At 41.1% G+C, this 23,898-nt stretch overlaps 1 protein-coding gene across 1 annotated transcript; it reads left to right on the top strand.

Moving 5' to 3' along the window:
• Positions 1 to 4: 4 nt before the first annotated feature.
• tspan17 (tetraspanin 17) lies at positions 5 to 16,287 on the top strand. The gene is made up of 8 exons (XM_061271717.1): positions 5 to 518; positions 5,806 to 5,856; positions 7,342 to 7,488; positions 8,129 to 8,299; positions 8,672 to 8,797; positions 10,600 to 10,644; positions 12,951 to 13,100; positions 13,260 to 16,287. The coding sequence occupies exons 1-8, from the start codon at positions 435 to 437 to the stop codon at positions 13,323 to 13,325; spliced, it is 840 nt and encodes a 279-aa protein (XP_061127701.1). The 5' UTR covers positions 5 to 434; the 3' UTR covers positions 13,326 to 16,287.
• Positions 16,288 to 23,898: the final 7,611 nt, after the last annotated feature.

Below are 23,898 nucleotides of genomic sequence, written 5' to 3'. Positions count from 1 at the left end.
CCTTGCTTCTGTTTGCTTGTTTCACTCCAACTTGGACGACAGATGATGACGTATGGGTGTTGTCCTGTCTCGAAGGGGCAAATATAACGCTGCGCTTTGTTATTCCCTTTCGACTTGACGCGTGTAAACAAAGTATAGACGTAATGCGCACACGACTACGTGTATTCGTACTTAATTTTTTTTTTTTTTGTAGTATGTAATGCTAATGGGAAAAGTTATGTGTTAGCTAGCCTAGCATGCTAATGGTCCAAACGAAGAAGGCTAATTATGTTTGTAACATGTCAGTCTCCCCGGGTAGTAAACCTCTTTTTGTTTTCTTATGGAGCGAGCTAACCGTCACTTCGGGTGTTTAGCAACTTCGGTTTTGGTCGAGTTTATCCTCTTGCGAGCGTAGTAGTTCCTTATCTTGCTCGTTAGCCCATATCTTTCGAAGAATGAGCAGAAAACACAAATATAAAGGAGCAGAAGTCAGCTGCTGCGTCAAATACTTCCTATTCGGATTTAATATTCTATTCTGGGTAAGTAAACACTGTCTTTTGAAGCATTTACGGTGCATATAATCATACAGTGACGCTAAATTAGAAGTAGCTTTGTGTTCGAAATGAGATATATTAGCTTAGCGTTGCTGTTTGACAAAATGCTTTTACATTGTCCACCAACACTTACTGGAATGGTTCATGAATGTACAGTAGTTGAATTAATTGAATTATTCTTGTTTCGTTGTTATGTTCATATGCTTGCACTATTATTAGGCAGGTTCAATCTGCTCGAGAGGACGTCATCGTAGTTGTTGACAATGAGTATGTACATATCAAAACACCTAGTATTAGTATTTATTTGTTTTAAGTCTTCTTCGCGTCCCCATGCCTATTTCTTTGTTTGCCACATGTTAGTTTTGCTGATCATACCAAACAACCTTTGAAGCCGAAAAAGTGTTTACGTTACATATCGGTTAGATAATCTTGAGGAAAAAAAAATCTGTAAACTGTTAAAACAGCTGGAGTGCAGTGTTGTTTTAGACATGGCGCAAGTTTCATCTGCATTGAGCACTCATCTGCCGACGTCATCTTTGCAACCATCTCTTAGCAGCAAAGTTTCTCTATTTAGACCCCCCTCCCTCCCCTCGGCCGTCTGCATGGGCCCCAGTGTGACTGGTATAGTTGTGTAATGTGTGTGTGACCCACAGGGTCTTCCCACACATGCTTGGAGATGACCAGGCGCTCTTCCTTTCACGTGCCTCTTTCACTCACTCCAGCACTATAGAGGCTGGCCTCTGGGAAAGCATTGTTTCTCTGCCGTCCACTCCCATAAATGCACAAAGAGTGATGGTGAGAACAATGACGAGGGCGAGCAATGGTTGGCTGTCTTGGCTCATATATTCTGCTTGTGTCTGGCTCATCAGCCACATATGCAAATGACCCATTCCTCCTTATTCTCATCATTTCCTTACCACCTCCAAGTGTCCTCCAAACTTAGCAATGGTAATATCCGATGACGTGAGCTTCACGCGATCAGTTGTTTTTAATTCGATTGTCACAGAGTGAATGTGTTGAGGCTTGTTTTCTTCTTGTTAAACATTTTGACTGAGGTAAAAGTCCTGTGTCTGCATTTTGGGTGAAACAAGTCTGTCTTCTTTTTCTGTTAGTAATCGTCACAAGATGTTCTCTTGTTGCATGAGCTATGAAAGTGGACTCGTCAGACAAGCCAGTCCATTGTTGAAAAGACGGCATTGGGGTTTATTCTGTTCAAATCAACTTGTTTGTTTTTCCTGCTGTTCTCTTGTCAACCTTGACAATGGTGCCTAAAATAAGACTAACATGCCCAAGAGTATAAATATTGTGAGCAATAAAACCCTTTCTACTTGGATTCTTCCGGTGCCCATGTATGCTCGGTGTTGACAGCCAGGCATTCTCTCGCCCGGGAACAAAACACATTCTGTGGTCCCTCAGAATAGACACATTTCTCACATCCACATAATTAATCACATTTTCTGCTTGAGCTGCAGAAATGTTTGGAAGCTTTGCGTTCTGTAATTAACAGCGCGTTAAGCTCTAACCAGGTTGGTGAGTTGCTTGAATGGAGGCTGTGTGCTGTTAGCCAGCATAGGCTCACAGTGCACGTGCCTGATTGGCAATAAAATGTGTATTGTGTGTGAATGGACTTAGTGGACATTAATTGTTAATTTTTTTCCTCTCGAGTCATCTTCTAAGATTGGTATTAAAGAGAGCGTAAATTGTTTGAATTTGACACCAGTTGAGTTCGTAAAGTAGGGGTAGATACAGTAATCGATTGAGCTTTTCTGTCGATTATGTGGATCGGATTGTTGATCACACCTTGAAGCAACTGATGGGCACTGCTACTACTGCTGCTCAGTCTCGCCAAGTTTGCAGTCTCCAAACGACATCCATACACTACATACAAAAAGTTAGAGGTCATTTGCTTTTGGGTAACATTTCAGGATTAACCTAAAATGGAATGTATCCAGTACAGAGGACGTTTGGTATTTAGATGGTCCTTGTGAATGTGATGTTCACATTTTGACATGTAATGTTACAACAATACCTCACCGTTGCAAGATTTCATAAAAGACAGTCCCAGAGGGATGTGGTCACTCATCATAAAAGTGTCAGAGATTGTCATCGGCAGGTTGAGACTGGGAGATCCACAGAAATCCAGATAAGCGAACAGCCATGGACATAAAAAACAAAACACAATTCAGAATTCAATGTCTTTATAATGAACTCTCGCTTCAATGTTTATTATTTTAACCTTTGTCTACTCGAAAGCTATTGCAAGACGACCGTTGATGTTAACAGGGTTAACTGATTAACTCTTTTTCGTATTGCTAATCTCTGTGTTAACATAGTGGATTGGTTATGCTTGAATCCACTCCATTGTGCTCTAATGACACGGCCAAATTACGACAGAGCTTTCTTTCCTGCAAAAACTGCAGATAAAAGTCTTTCATATAAGCAAGATTTCCCATAACTATGAAGCTAATAAGGTTGTGTGTGTCAGATTGAGGGGGTGTGTCACTCAGAATGTTTTTAACTACAAAGGCCAACCAGCCTGTGGGGATGCGCTTCTCAGGGCATTAATGTTTTCCAGATTTCATCAAACATTAGACATTTGGCATTCTGTAAGCCTGCGGGGGTCTTTTCTACAATTGGATTTTAATCAGCGTACCGTATTTACTTTTGTCATTACTCATCAGACAACTTTTGACGCATTAAAATGAGAGATTTTTTGAGTCATACATTTGTTTTGAGCAGCAGCTCTAATAATGCCCCGGAGAAGCATTAGGGGGATTTTATTTGATCCAATGTTCATGAATTCACCCCATGTAATGAGCATAGTTTCCCTACAATAACTCAAAATGCTTGATGAAGTCACAAAAAAAAACTGACAACAAAATCAATGAAATTATGTGAAAGAATGTTGAGACAAATATATTCCAAAAAGTGATTGAATACTTTTTTTCATTAAGCAAAGAGGAAACATGCTATGTAGAGAAGTCCACATTGTCACATTCCACTGTTGGGAAATCTCAAGAGGGTGTTGTACACTGTGTTGTAATACAGTTCATACAAAGGCAGTTTAGTTCCATTTAAATGCAGTTGTAAAGACAAACTCACTTCAGTCAAGCAGTAACACTGTTTTAATATCCTAAAAAAATATGACAAGGCAAACTGTCAGTTTGAAGGTGTACAATGGAAATGTAACTTAAGACCTCTGTGGCAATAGACTTCATTACGCAATGCAGCTAGCTGTTGTGTTCAGAATACAGGCAAAGATAACTGCAGTCCTTTTATTTTAAGGAACGGTTTGAGCAAAGATGATGTGTTCTGCAATTTCCACTTTGCAATCGCTTGTCCGTACTGCAAACGTTTTCCTTGTTAACATTCTTCTGATCAATAAGAGACTAGCGGTGTTGTAGTTTGTTGTGACTCAATAAGAGTCACCATACAACGCCATGTTGCCTAACTGTGGATGATTCACAGTGCAGTAAAGGTTTTACAAATTCAAGGCAGCGGCATCTCCGGGTCTCCTGAGAGCCTTCGATATCGATGCAAACAAACGCCGACTAGTTGGTCAATGTATTTCATCGATGCATAGTATTCGTTGTGCCATTTTCTTCTCACTCAGGCAAATGTATCACTTTCCCGTCAGTGACTGGGGAAAGACCAGAATGTCTCAATCTTTAATTATGTTTCATCATTATAATCCTAAATTACACAACAAGCGCAAGCGGAAATTGACCTCACCTTGTCAGCAACACAAAATATGATTCACACAGGCTTATCTCTGGCTTTTTTTTTTTTATTGTCAAAAAGCTAGGGTCACTCATAATACAATTCCCCACATTTGCATCTTTGGCTGTCTAGGTGCACCTCATGTCTCATCTGTCAGGCGTCTGTCTATTTGCAGGAAACGGTTACAAATGCAAGGCAGGCTTTTATCACAAATGCTGGTGTATAGCTTTCACTTCTGCCAAATGGCATCGTACTTCTGACATGAAACCAACACTGAAACACGTTTAAAAAGTCAAACGCCATTCATCTATTTTTGTGGGTAAGTCGAGCCTCAGCTCACTTTGGGCAAGCGGTGGGCTACACCCGATCACAGGCCATCCACAAAGAAACAAACATTCTTTATTCAACCCCAGCCACAGCTATTTGGGAAGTGAAAGTGAAGTACGAGTACCAAGAGATTGCTAACAGCTAATGAAGACAAGCGGTATAGAAAATGTATAGTTATTGGGAACCTGCCCAAGCGCAGACATTGCTTGTTTGTTTTGTTTGCAGACTAGCCTGAAGCTGCTGCCAAGTTTCGATGGAATGTAGGCCTTTATTGTCCGATGAGAGCAAGACCTTTCCCCCGACTTTCACTCTATTTTATCCTCCTAAGAAGTGTTGTAATAACGCAAGTAAAATAAAGTCAGTGGTGTTCCTTGTGTTAATATTGAGCTAGGAGAGTTTTGAAAGAAAAGCTTATATAGTTTTGTTATATATGTGTAATTATTTGTTTTAGGGTTAGGTTTCTGTCAAACTGGGAAGTAAACATTTTTCTTACCAGAAAAGCAAAAAAGTGGATACAGTGATGTCTGGCAACTGGACAGATTCAGTCATCGAGGTACCACTATATTTGAAACAATAATCTAATCGCACCTGAAGTTTTTCATATACCATATGACCCACCATATAATCTCCACCAATTTTCATTTTGTAATAGCTACTGTCTTAAAATGAAATAAAATTAGATGCATCATTGTAATTGATTAAATTCATTGATTAAAATCTGAAAAATTGGCTTTTGGTTCTAATTGGTCCCAATCATGATCAAAATATAATATGAAATATAATACTTTTTGTTTTGCAGTTTTATATGACATGGTCTAATAAAGGAGCCATCTGAAAAAGTGTTTTTTCCCCCCCCCCCTTAGTTCCCCCGGCATACATCCCTCACAGGGACAGGAAGCTAATGCTGGAAAGATTTTTCCCTAATCCTCCGGATATCGCATCCTCAGCCTCTTAAGTGGCCTGGAGCAATGAATTCAACCTGCAAATGCAATGATTAAGTCTGTCCACAGGAGATGCTGTCAGAATTTAGTTGTCTTTGAAGCCTCAGAAAACCTGTTTTCCATATTTAGCGCTTTGCAGTGAGATTTATTTCCACATGTAGACTTTGCAGCATTCTTTAGCGTAGCTGTGTTCAGATTGATAATTGTTTGTCTAAGGTTAGCATATAGTACCTGTTAAATAGTTAGCGTTCTGTCTAACGTTTTCTTTGTGTTTTGTTTTTCAGTTACTAGGAGCAGGATTCCTTGTCATAGGCCTGTGGGCATGGGCGGAGAAGGTAAGTTTCAACACATGCACGCAGGCACGCAGTGCTCACGAGAATAGCTAGCATTCTTCCAATAGTTTAATGCAACATGCAAAAATGAAATACAGAATTAGGAAAGGGTAACATTTTAACCTGTTAGTATGTAACACCTTTTATTGTGAACCCACCTTTATGGCAGCAGAATTATCTGTGCTGTGATATGTGGTAGAAATGATGTAAATTTGGATCATGGTGAAGCTGTGGCCATAAAGCTTGTTGATGTCATCGTTTCTGCCTCAGTGTGACAATGGCTTCATGCAGAGGAACGATACGAGAGCATGAGCATGCCACTTACTATCTCAATATTCTGTGTTTCAGGTTTGTGAGAACAGGGGTCTTTTGGATAAACTCTCAATGGTGTCGCTAAGTGTATTTGTAACAGCATTCGAGCATGAAAGGGCACTTTTTACCATTAACCTCTCATTATCAGTGGATCAGTAAAAACATGTACAATGTCTTCAAGTCCAGTTACCAGTGAATATGTTCATTAATTATCTTGAAATTATTCTACATGCCAGTTCCCTAAATACTGTGTCTTTGTGGTCGCACTTTCTGATTAGTATTATGTGGTCATGAACTCTGTGCAAATTGCCTTCACCCGAGTCTCTTTGTGGAACAGTTTGAATAATTTAAAGCGGTTAGAGCTGAATGATTAATAGCAGGTATAGGATTGGAATAACAGTTGGGTTGTTTCCCCGGGATTTTCAACACAACGACATTCAGCTATCTACTGTGAATTTGTTATTTTCCAGTTATTACAAAACTTTTGAAGGCTGTTTCTTAGTGCTGACCATAGCCTAAAACACAAGAATCATCGTCATTATCACATAATGCTAAAAATACTGAAATGCAGTGTGCATGTAGGTGGGACTGGTTGTTTGTCTCTATATGTGCCCTGCGACTGGCTGGCGACCAGTTTAGTTGTAATCTGCCCTTCGCCCAATGTCAGCTGGATAGGCTCCAGAACCCCCCCGCGACCCTGAACAGAATAAGTGGTGATGAAAATGGATGGATGGACATTTAAAAGGGAGAGTGATATGATCTTTTGTATATCCTACAACGTGGCACTCTTAACATCGCAAAACAATAGCAGTTTTACATCATTGTGAACTAACACCACATTTACTGTCAGACTGTTTAGTGAGAGCATGGTGGAGCATGGCAGGATGTGCAAAGGAAGGAAGTGTTTGTGAACATTGGCAGAAACCTGCAAACTGCGCTCCTGATAAATGTGACAGCGTTGTCAGTGGGATCAGAACATGCCAGTTATACAAATAAAAACAGTTTATTCATCATGCAACCAGCAATTTTTTTTTTTGGTGCAGCGTTGAGTCTTAGCTGTGTCACAAGTTGAGTTTTAAATATTTCTCTTTGACATCCCACAGAAAAAAGTTAGGACATCTCATTTGATCGAAAGATCATTTTCCACTGTTGTCTTTATGTCTCCTCCTTCCCCAGGGCGTGCTGTCCAATCTGTCATCCATCACAGATCTTGGAGGTTTCGACCCTGTTTGGCTCTTCATTGTTGTCGGCGGGGTCATGTTCGTGCTGGGCTTTGCCGGATGCATCGGAGCTCTGCGGGAGAACACGCTCTTGCTTAAATTTGTAAGTGACTTTCAAAGGCCACATACACACACACACGTACACACGTACACACACACAGTGTAACCACTTGAGAGATCTTCAGAAGAACAGTTAACGCCCAGAGCAGAGGCTGCCGAAGTCGCAGGTGTCGTGTCTGTGACTCGCTTGAAGAGAATTGGCAGTTGCGTCACGCAAACAAAACAAAATGTGCTGTCTCATTGCCAAACATCAAAGAAACAAGGATCCAAGCTCCCAAACATTGCTCCGTGCCTTTTGGTTTGGAAATGAAATAGAACACTTTTGAAGTCCAAACCAACAGCTACATTTTGGAGAATGTATTTTGGTTCCGCTGACAGCTGACGCAGACAAACCTGCCGCTTGCAATTCTGAGTAGCTATTACTTCCAGCCGATTTCCATTAGTAGCAGTAAGTCAGGCGTCAGAGAGAGGAGCTAATAGGGCTTTGCTACATTAATCATTAGCCTGTCTCCACCTACGTTTACTGTGAGGGGATGATTTAATGCAAGCTCTGGGACTGCGGTTTTTGCCAGGCAAATTGAGACTTCAGCCTTCCACCATAGCATCTGACTAACAATGCCAGTAAAATGATGTCATATTAAATGGTAGTGACGCTCTGTGTGTACTGACCCTCTCGCTTTTAGTTCTCCGTGTTCTTGGGTTTGATCTTCTTTTTGGAGCTCGCCACGGGAATCCTCGCCTTCGTCTTCAAGGATTGGATCAAAGACCAGCTCAACTTCTTCATTAACAACAATATCAAGGCTTACCGGGATGACATCGACTTGCAGAACCTCATTGACTTCGCCCAGGGATATGTACGTCTGCCGCTGCTGCCTAAAGCACAGCTTTTCCAAAGTCTTGTCTGGGGGCAGATGTTCAAGACAAAGGGGACCAGTCTGCTACAAATGTCAAAGTGAATATGATTGTGTTTATCCAATTATATGAGGTGGCAGAGATAATTGGTTCCCACGCGTAAACAATGGGCTTTGTTATTACATAAAGCCGATTAGCTTCTCTACTATCTGATATCAGTTGGCACTATCTCTGCCACCGTTAGCTGCCAGCCTACGCAAGCAGAGCCTGGGCAGCCCTCTCGGAGCCTCTCCGAGACCAGATCAAACTAAATCCGTGTCTGTTGCTTGTTCACTAACTGCCCGTTACATTCCTGCCTGTTGTTTGTTTCTTAGTGGTCATGCTGTGGCGCTCACGGGCCAGATGACTGGAACTTGAACATGTACTTCAACTGCACTGACCAGAACCACAGTCGAGAGCGCTGTGGTGTCCCCTTGTCTTGCTGTGTCAAAGACTCTGTGGTGAGGCACAGAAACCAATTAATGCAGCCTGGATCTAGAACAGTGGACTCTCTGAGGTCAAACACAATCTGTTTTGCTATTAACCTCCACTGTGTTGATTTAGATTCAGTTATAATAATGGGAAATTAAGGAATCACATTATAAAACTTCAATTAAGTGCAGGCAACATAAGAAACTTAGAAAATATAAATACTGTACAACAAAACATTTACTAAACGTTTTCCATGATCGTGGAGTAAAGATTAAATACCCGTCCATTGCGTGGGGTTAAGTTCCATAACACTGCTGCATTAAGTGAAATCCGTAATACAGAAATACACCGAGGTGTGCTACTAATAGAAATACCCCCAACTGAAAACAAAGTGTTTTCTTCAAAATTAAAGCTAATAAAAATTAACCCACCTGCTCTAAAAAATTACGGCATCTTTATATGCGTCAAAGAGAGTAAAACCAAAATATAAACTACGTTGTAATAAACTCAAAACTATTTAAAAAATAAAATAAAAAAACTTGTTTTTAACGGAAATGATATAACACACGTTTAAACATGTATAACTTTAAGAGAGAGCAACATTTAGGAATAACAACTATTACAAATAGTGTAACAATGTTTCCAAAATGCTGCTGGATACATACATTCCCTCCCAAATAAAGATGTGAAGTCAAGTCAAATTTACAAATATAGAGCCCTTAATCACAAACACCTCTCAAAAGGCTTCACATGGCCACAATTCTTCTCAACATCCCTTGATCTTAACTCCCAGGAGAGCAAGGAAAAACTCACAAAACTCCAACTGGGGAAAAATAAAAACCTTGAGAAGGGACCGCAGATGGGAGGATCCCCCTTCCAGGATGACCAGGTTGCAACGGTGGACCAATTTCATATGTGTTGAAATTGACCATCAAATGTTCCACCTACACCAGTACCAGTTTTCTGGAGCTGAGCCGTGATTGGTTGTGACCTAAAACCTGGCAACTGTGATGTCATTTTCAGTCAATAGCAAACGGCAAAATGGTCGTCCCCTGAGATGGATAAAAAGAGATGGATCTTGCCTATTTAATTCATATTCCACAAATGAAACATGAATCGGAACACTGTGTTGTGATGAGTAGGTATGGACAGAACAAATTTGGGTGTTAACTTGTTCTTTTAACTTGCTCTCATCTCAGCCCTTCTACATTGGTGATTAATTATTCTTATTACAAGCAGTTGCTCGCTGACTGACATTTCTTTTTTGGCTCTACCAATGCTGTTCTGAAACTGCAGTGCAGACCAATGTCAGGATGTTACTTTGCTAACATTGCATTCCCGAAAGGAAGGGGAAACTCGGAAGTGAATCAGCAAGTCGAGCAGCGCACTGCCTCGCTCTACTGAAAGAACACAATCAGCAGCTGACAGAATGATAGCGACGCTCTGATTGGCTGAATCAGTACAGATGGGTATTTTTTCATGATGCGAGGGATTTAAACTCCAAATTCTGTCATTAAAATTCTTGCAAATGATGAAATATAAAAAAAAACATGAAATACTATGCTCGCCAATCCGGAACTCGCGGTGGCGGGGGTTTCACTTTAACTTTGGTAGAGATATGCCATTTACGTGAAAATTTGATCAAATTCTGAGTTGTTAATCTTAATTGGGATTTGACTTTAGAGGAGTTATTAATCTTAATTGAGATTTGACCTTAGAGGTTCCACTGAAGAATATTCATTTGTGCTGCTTAAGTTACACAACTGTAAAATGTAAAAAAAAGCAACTGACAGACATTACCTCTTGGTTTCATTTCTCTTTTTCTTAAAAGGGCGTCGTCAACACCCAGTGTGGTTATGATGTCCGACGCAAAGAGGTAGGTATCGTCAGACATGTTTTATGGTCTGTCTCTACTTCTCTCTGCAGTATAGATGGTCATAATAATTGATTATCTGATTGTTAATAATTCATACATAGTTCTTGATAGAATCTTTAATTCTGTTGATTGGGCAAAACTGGTTGATAAGACATCTTTTCATGAAGTACTTCAAGAAAATGCATGTACGCGCGCGGCCTTTCGCCATTTAATTCAGTCAATAATTTGGTCGGTTCATTTTGCTTCTAGTAGTAGGCCATAAAAATCTTGAATTCACTTATCAACCGCCAACCTTCACATCCATGTTAGGCCTTTACGCGGCAGCACTCCCAGTCAAGGGTCGTAACACCATCCCGTAATAAAAAAAACCTATAAAGAAAAAAATAAAATTCCGACTGGTACGTGAATGTTGGATAGTGAAAAAAATTATGTTTTCAATGCCGTCCCTACGCTCCATTCTATATTTAATTCAGACAGGCCAAGGTCAATATAACACACTTGATGGAAATTTCGGCTATTTTTAAATTTCACATGGCAGAGAACATAGAGCCGCCCATTTTTGCAGAAATCACAAGCTTCTTTGCGCACAAGGTCAAGATGATTGAAACGACCTGAGCAATCGAGGGTGATTTGAATGCCTAATATACTTGATAAAATAATACTAAACAGAGAAATGCTCCAAAACATCAGTAGAGCATCACAGCAGAATCCACCGAGTTAATTACCCAGGCTCCTCTGCATACTTCCTGCCTTAATAACAGATTGTTCCTCTAGCAGGTATAATTAGCCTCCCGTTATAGCCTGGAGTGCAGCCTTACGCCACTCTGTAATTGGCAATCGGCTGTGATATGCCAGTCCGCTCTGTGTGTGTGTGTGTGTGTGTGTGTGTGTGTGCGTGTGTATGTGTGTGCGTGTGTTTGTGGGTGGGTGTGGGTGTGGCAGTTACAACTCACTGCACTGCAGTCCGACAGATTGCTTGTTGCTAGGCACACTGCAGCACGGTGAACTGCCGGCTGCTGAGTAGGTAGGAATTCATTTTCCTTGTGTCTGTTTACGCCCTGGTGACTAATATTTTGCCGGAGCTATCAGTGATGCGCAGCTTGTTTATGGAGCGACTCAGAGAATGCAGCAGTATGACCACGGCGGAAAAAGAAATCGCTTCTGAGAAAGTTGACCGCCTGAACAACTTGCTACAAAGTACCTCCCCTTATTGGTTTAAAAATTAGCATCCGGCTGTGCTTTTGAACAAAATGTCTACGTGGTCTGAGGTTGCACACTCAACTCATTTACTTTATCTATAGAGTACTTTAAAGCAGCCCCAGCTGCCCACCGAATGTTGCACACAATACAAATGTGTATTCTAAGGCGAGTTTTGAAGATGGACAGACGAGGGGCTTGCTGGACATTTAACGCAAGGGCATTCCAATGAGAGCCACTGGCAACGGAAGAAGCTCAATCCCACTCTGATAACCCACGTAATCCTCTGAAAAGCCTGTAGCGTCTGATCCGTTGACCTCAGACACTGGGCATGGACATAAAGGTTGCCCACTTGCTTCATTTTCCCTATCAGTCAAGACAGCACAAAGTACAGAAAAAGCCTGATTCGGGTTGGATTTAACCAATGACCTCATTTGAATGCCCCTTTAACCGCACCTTTCGAAGTGTGTTAGTTCCAGAATTGGCTGCAGTTGGCTAAATCGCCAGTAAATGGCGCTGCAGCTTTTTGTTCTATCAAGGGTATTGGAAAGAGTGGACATTGGCTTAGCGTTGCCCTTAGCAAGCAGCCTAAAAGGAACATGTCATAGCTTGCTATTCATACCTATAGTTTATTTTTATTCAGGCTCTAGTTTTGTACATGTCTAAAGTTGAAGTTCCAGTCTATAGCACAAAATGTAGTAGTATTTTGTCAGACACAAGAAATGGACTAGGTCTATGGTCTTTCGAAGCCTGAAAGTGACCTCTATGAAACACACCCAAGTGTTCTAATGGAAAGAGTGACTCAATCATCACTCCCATTTTCCTGTGACACTCTTTGCTGTTTGTTTTGTCCTGCATTAGGCATAGGTCAGAGTTCAAGATGTCTCTGTCATGTCAGAGCAGATTACTTGTGTGCTTTTTGAAACATGTTTTTTTTTGCCTCATACCTAGAACTTTGTTGTCAGAGCAAATTACTTGTGTGCTTATTGAAACATGTTTTTTTTTGCCCCATTTTTGGAACTTTGTTTCCCCGCTTTGCTTTGTATAGAAGGTAAAGGTAAAGACCCAATGATTGTCAATGTGTCTCTGCATTTAACCCATCCCCGAAGGGAGCAGTGAGCAGCAGCGGTGCCGCGCCCGGGAATCTGGATCAACACAAATACATCTATACCAAAGGCTGTGTGGGGCAGTTTGAAAAGTGGCTGCAGGACAACCTCATTATTGTTGCTGGCACTTTTGTCGGGATCGCACTTTTACAGGTAATTTAAATGAAATAACCTGAAAGAAACCAGTGGCCATTAGGGGTTGTGATTTTATGTTGTCACTGCCACCTTGTGGTGAGATCCCCCTGGTTGAGCAAATCCCCGCAGATATGGCTACCTTAAATTCTCTCATTTCCTGTGTGTCTTCCTCTCCAGATTTTTGGAATCTGCCTCGCTCAAAACCTGGTCAGCGACATCAAAGCTGTAAAAGCCAATTGGTGACCGGCGGAGGTGAACTGAGGAGTCCCTCAGAAACCCTGCAGGTCTCTGAGGCGGCGCTCCTGTCTGATGTGTAACTACTCTGAGCTAGGTAGCACATCCATGTACAAAAAACTGTTCCTTTAGTAGGCTGTGGGAAGCTGTCGGAAGGGAAAACTCCCAAAACAAAACCTTCTTTTCCCCTCAGCTGGGATGTTACGAAGATCGTCAATCACTTTTTTTCAACACGATTTCATCCAACTTCCCACCACCACTTCAAACTGGTGCGTTAATGGCACAATGTTGCACATGAATGCTTGTCAGATGGGGAATTAAAAGCCATTGAAGGGACTACAATGGAGAAAAATGCCCCCTTTCTTTCAGTCAAGCGTTACTTACATTGAGCTCGGGTCCCGTGGCTCTGTTTGTCTTCTCATTGGTGACCCCTGAGCCTCAGGATGGTCATTACTGACCCTTCAGATGTTTCAGGACATTTAAAGCCCAAGTTGAAATTTAAAAAGTGCCATTAATCTCCAGTGATTGTCCACCTGTCTGCAACAAGCCCGCTATTCCTCAGGGCCTGTCTGAAAATCGATTGTTTAAAATATATTTTGCTTTCTGTCTTTGTCTGGTGGGAATTACAATGGACATACTTTATGCAGAGAGAAGTTAGCTCTTGAACTGTTGATGTGATAGGGATGGCTGGGTTAGCCGCCATCGATGTTTGGTTTCTTTCACAGCATCCCTCAGGCACATGGGATTGTTGATTTGGGGTCCTTTTACCACATTTGTCTTATGCTTAAATTCTATTGCCAAGAACGTGTTTAGCCTTTGTATTCTACTTTCTTGTAGCTACATGTATAGAGATTTAAACATTGCAGCTTTGTTACTAGACCAAAATTTGGCAACAATTTTGGCTCATTTTTAGCCTCACCGCATAAAATTGGTCGCCCAAAAGCGAAGGTTTTCAACTTTGTACTTATTCAAAGAGCTGACTTTAGTATTCGCATTTCTATATAGGCAAAATGTGAATTTACCGTCCCTTTTAACTCATTCACTGGCGTTGACAACTAAAGACATCCAGGATTCATTTTTATTGGACTGGCAGTGGATGAGTTAATTTGGAGAAGCACAGTTTACACAAAGACAATGCACATGATTGTAACATTTGTCATCCACGCAGTTACATCGATTTGTTTGGGATAGTTGAAATAGATTAGGAAACGAGTACGTTACATTTGGACATTGTCAGTATAATATGATTGCTACTTGAACTAGATTATTAGACAATAGTGCACTTCCAGGCTCTTATTGTCATTTTGCCTCATGCTAATGAATCATTCAGACTCTTTGTTTCAATTTGCACCCCAGCCGTTCTATGTCTCGAGCTGCGCCTTGTCCCCCCGCCTGTCAGGCAGCACATCAAGCCCTTTGGATTGTCATCATGGCGAGCTGCTTGTCTCTTTGCAAGTGATGCAGCGATCTGTCAACATGTCGGTGGGGATGCGCTCTAGTGTAAGCCAAAAATAAAACATTTAAAAGAAAAAATGAAACATGAGCTGCCTTAACATTCTGAGCACAGCACAGCCTTTTACCTGTGGAATACGTATCTGGAATTTCAGTCTGTCGCGCCGTGTGATCTCAAGCGCTGTGTACATGTCACATGGCGCGCTCGCCTACACGCCCGTGTTTGGTAGCCTGTCATGCTGATGTATTTTTACACGCTCGGGTTGTTTGAACAAGACGCACAGCAACTTATTTGTTTTCAAACTAAATTCTCACAACCTCTCAGTGCTGATAAATGCTTTTCTGAGCTTTTTAGACGTCATTTGTAGGCAAGCACGGGGAGAAGACAAATTTGCCTTCAGAGCCAACGTATCGTTATTTAGAGCATCAAACACAAATGTCTGATGTAGTACTTGTGTATGCTTTCACTGACTACCACAGATCTTGAGTTCAATCCAAAGCTGTGGTTGACGTTTAATGAAATAAAGCACGAGTCGCTTTGTTCAGAAAGCTCTTGAACTTGCGTAAGGGTTTGCTCAGGGTTTAAAACACCTGGTATTGTTTTCAGTGTAGGAGATTGTGTGTGTGTGTGTGTGTGTGTCTATTAAACGGGCAATTCCGGGGGAAGTCTTACCATATTGAAATAGGCAGATGCATTGGCATACAGGCTAATGAATAATGCCATATTATTGTGTCGCAAAGTTTTCTGAATCCCCTAAAGTTTTAAGTGAGTTTTCCCCCCCCCCCCCTTTAAATTCTGGCTTTAAATGCCTTTTATTACAGGAGAATAAAAAAACTCTTTCTGCTTTGTCCTTGTATTATAATGGCCTTGCAGGAACTAGCTTGTTAATTTCCCAGCTTTCCCGGTGGGCTTTTAAATCATTCCTATGGAGGAGCCTTATGCAGCCCATGAATGTCAAAGTGGGAAACGACATGGACCTAGCACACCCTCCTCACGCTACAAGTTAGCTTTATGCAGTGCACAACACAAATGAGGAATGTGAATCTAAAGGTGTTGCCAGTGACTTTTTTTTCTTGTCTAGATTAAAAAGTGAGAGAATTGAACATTCCGTTCTGTTGATATTTTGCAAAGAAGCCATTGTCCACCCATAAAGTGTCTTCAGGGAATGAGTTGTGAGAAACATCACCATTTTCTGGCACATTTGACCTTACCAGAGGTTGACCCGGGGCCACCCTCGGGTCAGCATTATTGTCGTTAGCAACAGAAATGCTCTTTATCACACAGACCTCCCAGGTCTCAACCTTGTGTCCGTAATAAAATGTATATTACCCGGAATGCATCTTATGTCTTGCTTTACAGATACCACTGAACTTTGTAATCACCGCTCGGGTGTTGGCCTTATGAAAAAAAAACAAAAAAAAAAACATCCTGTTTGCGAATATGGAAACTGGGACATGGTCTGTTACACTGTATATTGTAATGTGCTTTTTTTCATATATTAAAGGATTTATATCATAAGACCTATTTTGTCGTTTTTTTTAGCACACCCATGAAGGAACGACTACGCTTTGTGCTTCACTAGTTCGCTGGTTTTGCACTCTAAATTAACTAGCCACACTTTAGGGTATACCTGACCAATCATGATTGGTTACAAGTATTAGCACCAGATTCTTTTACTCAGCAACTTTAGGCGTACGCATTCCATTTCTAATATCAAATACAATGGAGCACAATACATACCGAACTTTAGTCCCCTTAATTGTAATTGGAAAAAAATAAATCAGCTCCAGGGTCAAATTGTCACCATAAAAACCTTCATTCAAAGGCATTTTATTTGAATATTTTAAAAAAAATTTTTTATCAGAATCGCCTGCACCCTTCATAATATCGCATCACTTACGTTTTTTTTTTTTTAAATGGGTTTTTGCTCAACATTTGGATGTAAAAAAATACACAGAAGTAAGAAAAGTTATTTTTATCTGTGGTAAAACATTGATCTTATAAATCCATACATATACAAAACGGCAATGACTACAAAGTATGGATTGTTCAATGATAAGAAAATATAGGTGGAAAGATCATTTTGGGAATCTCTACACCGATTTATCATTTCAAAGTGGAATGCGGTGATCCACCATGAGGAATTTCTACAAAGGTGTGGTGGAGAGCCCCCTGGGTATTGGGAAGGCACTGCAGAGTCTGGTGACTGTTTGAAAAGATGACCGCTTTGAAGCCCTACTATGACACTTAACCAATAACCTGAAGCCCTAACCCCTTACCCTAACTGCTAACCTCCAACCCTTCTTTGAACCCTAATTTGAAACCCTACTTTGAAACCCTACCCATAGTTTGAAACTTCAACCCTAATTTCCAACCCTTTTGTGATACCCAAACCTTAGTTTAAAACCCTACTTCAAAATCCTAAACCTAGTTTCAAAAGATGACTTTAGTTTGAAGCTCTACAACGACCCTAAACTCTAACCGAATACCAACCCTAAACCCACCCCCTTACAGCCCTAATCCTTACTAATAACCCTTAACCTGAACCCTACTCCCTAACCCTAAACCCCAACCCCTTCGAACCCTAACCCGTAATCCTAACCACTAGCCCCTAACCCTAGTTTGAAACCTTGACATGAATTTGAAGCCTTACTCTGAAACCCTCACCCTAGTTTGAAACCTTAACCCTAGATTTAAACCCTACTATGAAACCAAAATGTCAGTTGAAAACCCTACCTTGAAACCCTAACTCAAAAAGATGACTTTAATTTGAAGCCCTACTATGACACTTAACCATCAACCCCAAAACGAACCCTAGTTTAAAACCCTACCTTGAGTTTGATGAATGCAACAAAACGGACTGTGGGGGAGTCGAGCTCTCACCATCACAGACATTCCATCAGCAGGAAACGAAATAGGGCTCAGCATCATCAGGGACTCCATCCAACTCACACACACCCTCTTTGATCCCCTCCCGTCAGGTAGGAGGCTACAAAGCATCGACTGTAGGACCACCAGGGGCGATCCAATTCTGCCTGGAAATTGTTCAACTGCTGAACTCCCAACAATGATCTGCAGTACTGTATGCCCCCAGAGCCTACACTTCATCCCTGCATAATGGACAGTTTTATTAAATATGAGATATTTTTCACCTGATGATTAAGCCTTCATTAAAGTGTTTGAATTGAAGGTGCCCCAAGATAAAATTCTCTATTTTTTTTTCTTTGTCTTTTGATTATAAATATCCATCCCCCAGCCTCAGTTATGACCCATGTTTCCCTTGCCTGTGCCTTGCACTCTTAAATGGGCTGCTTTAGCAAATCGGTTCTGATGTCACTAACCCTGCCTTTTTTGGGTTGTGACGCCACGAACTCCGCCCTTACTCCACCCTCAAAATTTTGAACTCATCCCCCGCCAAACCTGTAACACAAACAAATGTGCAGGTGTGGCAGGAGATCAACACCTTCTTTCTCCTCCCTACACCTGAGCCATAGCAAGGCCTGCAGTTCAACTTTATTAATGCAATGCATATGTCCAAACAACTCAAAAAACATCTATTAGTTTGTGGAAATCATTTAACTGACTGGCTGCTTGAGCAATCTGGGACAATACAAATGGGGATTAGCAGGACATCTTTCACTTGCCCTGGGACCGATCCCAACTCCATCTGGAATATAACCCTGATCAAGTAAGTCTATTTTTGGAGTTATTTCCTTCAGTGCGTGTATACTGTGGCCTTCCATGAGTCATGAGCTTTGCAGCTCAGAACCTAATTGAGGTAACATCCATGTTGGCTGGAGAGCCTGTCACAGTGTGCATGCAAGCAAGCCTCCGTGGAGCGGGGTGCTACTTGCTGCTGGCGGCACATGCCGTGGAGGAGATATTCAGAGGAGTGGACCTTCAGTGAGGGGAGTGCATGTGTCAATATTTCCTAAGGTGCTGACAGCAAAGATTCAACATGAACAGAATCTGATAAAGGTGTAGCAAAAGCATGAATAAAGGTGAAACAGGTGAGCCGTTGCCATGGCTACCAAAATCCACTCACAAAATGCCACCTTCCTGGTGGAGCCTATAATTGTACAACAAGTGTTTTGATAAAATTGTAGGGCTATTGTCGTTGCTGCAAAGCCCATGCCAAGGCTCCTTTAACAAGCGAGCGCACCCTGTAGTGAGAGGTGAAAGTACCTGGCCGAGAGCCAATCATAAAGAGAAGAAAGTACAGCGAAAGTTTAAGATGAGGAGCGACGTAGCGAGGAGCCTTAAAAATGATTTGGGGGAATTTATCATTTATTCTTTCATAGGTTCACATTTCATCTTGCAGTTAAAACTTTACACTGAAATTATCAATCGTGCCCCCAATATCAATAAGAAATAACTGAGTTGATCATTTTTGCCATGATTGTGCAGTTCTACCAATGATTGTCATTGTCTTTAATCACGATAGGATTTGAAAAGATTCTTAGTGTCAACATTTGATATAGCCAATTGGTAGTGTGTTATCGACATAAAACAGTGATGAAAAAAAAGATTGTTCACTACCAAAAATGTCCTCTGTTAGGAACAATTGGAAGGGCAACGCTTGTCTTGCATTATTGAATTTAACTTATGACGTCTTGAGTTAGCCAACAGAGGGAGACAAATGATGACCCAGGCGATTTCCAGTCTTAAAGTTAGGAAAGAAAGAAAGTGAGTTGGCAGAATGTGACGAGTGCTTGCCATTGGCGGCCCAGGATCATGAGTCGCGCCCCGTCCTTTTGAAAAGTTCCCATCAAAGAAAACAATGACCAATGCATTAAGATGCTATTTGAGACTTAGCCTCAAAAGAAAAAGGCCATCAGAGCTCAGGAGGGTCTGTCTGACAGTAGAACAACAAACTATCATCATCTAATATTGATGGTCCTGTGGCCCTAATTCTGTGGTTTCCGTCTTCGGGATTATTCGTAATCTAAAATGCGCCTGATAATTTATAGATTTGATGGCGTACCTGCGAACATAAACCAGGCTATTTTATGGCTGCAGAGACAGCAGCTTCCATTCAGATTGCTCCTGTTTGATTTGATTTGGGCAGACTATCTCTTTGGACATTATCTGTCCAATAAATATGCCTTGGCCTGTTTTGTTTATGTAATGTGTGTGTGTGTCTGTATATGTGTGCGCACGCTCAAGGAAGCATCGAGGGCTGTTCCAAACCGCCTAATTTAATAATGTTTATTAGCTGCAGCATGATATCACTGCTACTCCATTTTCTTACCTTTTCCGCAAACTAATCAATTTATCTGCCATATATCTTTTGTTTTATTGCCTGGTGCCCCTGTTGGTGTTTTCGCTTTCCCACTCCCTCCAATAAACCAATCTGACGTCGATCGTTGTCTGTAATCTAATATGCTTAAATTCGAAGCCTTTTATTCACAATTTATTTTTCTTATCAAAAGGCTATGCCCTGTTTATGATTAGATACTGGTGAAATCCAGAGCTGTCTCTTCTTCCTTGTGGGTATTATTTAAGATTGATTTTATCTTTTTACCAGCTCCTCTGTCTTGTGGTTGAATGAGCATGCCGATGATGCTTTAACATTGTCGCGCGTATAGATCCCAATCTCCAATGCATTTTTGTCAAAGATAATGTCGCTTCGGAGGTGATGACGGGAAGGGTGCGAATGAAACATTGCAATCGTTCATTGCAAAATATAGGATATCATTGACTGACTTTGACTAATATGTGTAGTGATTCAGCAATCCCCCTTTACTTGTAGTTGTCAGTGCTTTTTCCAACACTCCAAAGGGAGTCGACACAAATTTTAAGGAGGAGGCGGGCAACATACTCGTGTGGAATGTAAATACCACAAGTAATAAAAGAATCACTACCACAACATCATTTGCAGTAATATTAACCATGCATTGCTTTAGATTTGGACCTATTTCAGGTTCCCATGCAAAAGAACATTTCCATTGTTGTACAGACACAATCTCGAACTTCAAACTCTAGACTCTGGGATTGGTTGTGACAAGTGGCCGCGAAAGAATGCAACCACTGACAGATAATGAGAAAAGTCCCAGTGGGCATCCACGAGGAGAAGCTTACTCTAGCCCCAAGATAAGGTCGTTATCAATTTCTTCTACTGATGCACCCGGTTTGGGCCCGAGCTGTTAAAGGCTTCCATTCAACAGCCGGTGATGTCACATCTGCGTCATCCAACTTGGGGGAACAGACATCACATGACATCACTAAGCTTGTCAGCCTCTTCATGTGCTTTCCACACATGTGCTTTGAGAAAATACCTGTCCTCTTGATCTCTACTGTGTTATTATGTTGCTGTAGAAATGTCCTTTGGGCGGTAGGGCGGTTAGATTTGCAAAGTTCAAGTTGCTTTTTCATCACATGAGCAAAAAGGTGCATATAACCTAAATCAATGAAGGGGCAATTTGAATTATTGAATTTTTCATCTTTGCTACTTGGGGGCCACATTGAACCACACACTTCCAAAACAGATGTATAACAAAAATGCTGTATCAAATATGAAAAGAATATGTGCATATGTGCAAAATGTGTGCTTAATAAAGTTCATCTTCTCATAATACAGTATATTTCTCAATGCATGTATGGAACGGTCGTAACCCAACAACAACAAAAATGCGCCAGCGCAAAGATAAAATAATCTTTATTGCCCCAAATGGGAAATTTGATTTTCATGGTTTTGCCATAATCATTTTGTCCTGATACCAAGACAAAATAATATCTGACTGATTTAACCCATATATTCTGCTCCTAACAGGCCTTATTGGTTGCAGGCCCAATTGGATGAGCCGTCACAATTATATGGCAAAGCTGTGATTGAATCAGAGTCCAATTTAATCCATGGCAGGAAGGATTATGGCCCGGTGAGAAAACTCTCAGCATCCCTCTCAATCTGCCAGCGATTCAGTGTGGGGAGAGCGCCTTGGGGTTGAGTCGAAGCAGGAACCGAATCCGGACGGGTCGTAATTCACCAGAGTGCCTGTACTTTCCAGACGCAATCACAACACAGCTAATTGTGTGTCAGCCATTTTAGCCCAGTTTTTATCTACGCTGCGTATTGATGTGATGCTTGGAAGGTGTTTTACTGAAGGACCCAAACCATTTTGCATAAGTGCACTTTTATGGAAGATGCCACTACAGTCGCAGCCTCTCTTAGGGGGTTGGTTGAATTAGTTCTCCAAAATGATGACTGATTCCCACACTGCGTAGAAACCTCAAAGCAACCATACCCTTCTTTTAATCTGCTTCAGAAGGATGCACAGTGCGTAATTTCTGTATTTGTAGACATTTTGCTCCCTCGCAGCTTTAATAACTGCTAATTTGATGCCATTTACTTACATTTCTCAATGATGAATTGCCTTCTTATCCTAAACTCCCCTCTGTGCGATAAAGTATTCCCTTAAATAACCCGATTGGAAGGCATTGAATAGCCGCCTGACGACATTCTTCAACTCATGATCATTTGTGATAATGCTGCAATCCAGTCTAATTTACAGGCTAACTTGTATCCAGCTTCTTTCCCTCTTGTCAAATTCAAATTTTTCACCATCATGTCCCCACTTTATTCTTTACGGTCATTAAAAAAAAAAGCAAATAACTCAAGCAAATATAAAACGCCTTTATCCACAAATTGAGAAAGCACGGAACTGTGGTGAAGCTTTCCACTAATGTCTGGCATGCAGAAATTACACCAAGAGCACCAGCAGAATACTGGACAGCATCTCGAGAACCGTCTCCAAGCTGAAAACTACCGCTGACCGAAAAGAACATAAGGCTTGCCTTTTTTTTTTTTTTTGCTGCTGCAAAATAATCACAAACGCATATGAATGATTCCCAGAACTTTTGTGGGAATATTCTATGGCCTCATGACGTTTGGCGGCATTGTAACACAGCATCAAATTGTGGTAGCGGTGTGATGGTTTGGGGCTGCTTGCTAATCCAGGACCTGGATGAATTGCTTTGATTGATGGCGCCATGAATTCTACTCTTTACCAGAAAAAAAGGGGGAGGGGAGAAGGTTTGGCCATCAGTTTGTGATTTGAGGCATACTTGGGGTCTGCAGCAGGACTACCATCCAAGACATGCTTGCAAGTCAACTTCTGAAAGGCTTAAAAAAAAGGTTTTGGAGTGGCAAAGACAAACTCTGGACTTGAGTCATGCTGTTGCGTGACCATATAAAAAGCTTCTCTGTGTTTTTACTGATTTAAAGCAATTCTGGAAAAAGAGTAGTCCAAAATGTCTCCACTGAGATATGACATACTTATTGGCAATTATAGGAACTCTGATGCCAAGAGTGGCCCAACCAGTTATTAGGTTTGATAACATGCAGCACTGTGTAGCTCTTAATATTTTTTTTCATCCATCCACCGCTTAAAAAAAATAAAACCACCATTTGAAAACAGCATGTTTATTTTGACTTGGGTTATTTTGCTACAATTGCCAGTAATGAAGGGAAAAGTTGTCGTTGCCACTGATGCACTTCAGTGTGTTGTACAGCGTGCTCACATCTCCTGGTGATTTAAAGGCAGACAAAAGATGTGCTACTTTGTCTCACAACACAGGCCTCAGCTCGTAACGTGCGTGCCACACTTCCTCGCCAGCTTCTTAAATCAGTCTTTATGTCTTCCAGTGCCGACAAATTAAACTGTAAAAGCTTTTTAAAGGCCTGGAATGGTGTTAATGAACAGGTAATGATCATGTTGCCGGGATATTTATTGATCATGTCTACCGTGAAGGAATCAACTAATGGCGCTGTGACAATAGCTAAATGTGAGGCTGTAAAAATCCCAACACATGTCGTGCACCAATGAAGTTTATATTGCATCAAATGGGGCTTGTAATCCTCTGATGCGTATAACCCCCATCAACCCCGAATATGTGTGTTCATGCTGGCTTGCATAACATTACCAATAATTGAGACGAGTACAAGTCACTATTTTTATGCTAAAAAAACTAAAATACTGTTTGAAGTGATGAGGAAGGAGTGTGTCTACAAAACTCACATCACCAGACGCTTCATATTGGAAACAATGCACTTCAGTAATGGCTCACAATTTGCTGACAGTGCTTTCTTTTTGTAGTCATTTAATTTAATAAACTGTAATCTGTCTTTTT

Source organism: Syngnathus typhle, linkage group LG1 (genome assembly GCF_033458585.1).
Source record: "Syngnathus typhle isolate RoL2023-S1 ecotype Sweden linkage group LG1, RoL_Styp_1.0, whole genome shotgun sequence".
NCBI lineage: Eukaryota > Metazoa > Chordata > Actinopteri > Syngnathiformes > Syngnathidae > Syngnathus > Syngnathus typhle.
The sequence above is the reverse complement of the archived record's forward strand: the minus strand, read 5'-3'. Positions and strand labels throughout refer to the sequence as shown.

Coding starts and splice junctions, on each gene's coding strand:
- tspan17 (XM_061271717.1), top strand. CDS start 435: ATGAGCAGAAAACACAAATATAAAGGAGCAGAAGTCAGCTGCTGCGTC. Junction 5,857..7,341: donor TGTGGGCATGGGCGGAGAAG/GTAAGTTTCAAC, acceptor CTCCTTCCCCAG/GGCGTGCTGTCCAATCTGTC. Junction 8,798..10,599: donor GCTGTGTCAAAGACTCTGTG/GTGAGGCACAGA, acceptor TTTTCTTAAAAG/GGCGTCGTCAACACCCAGTG.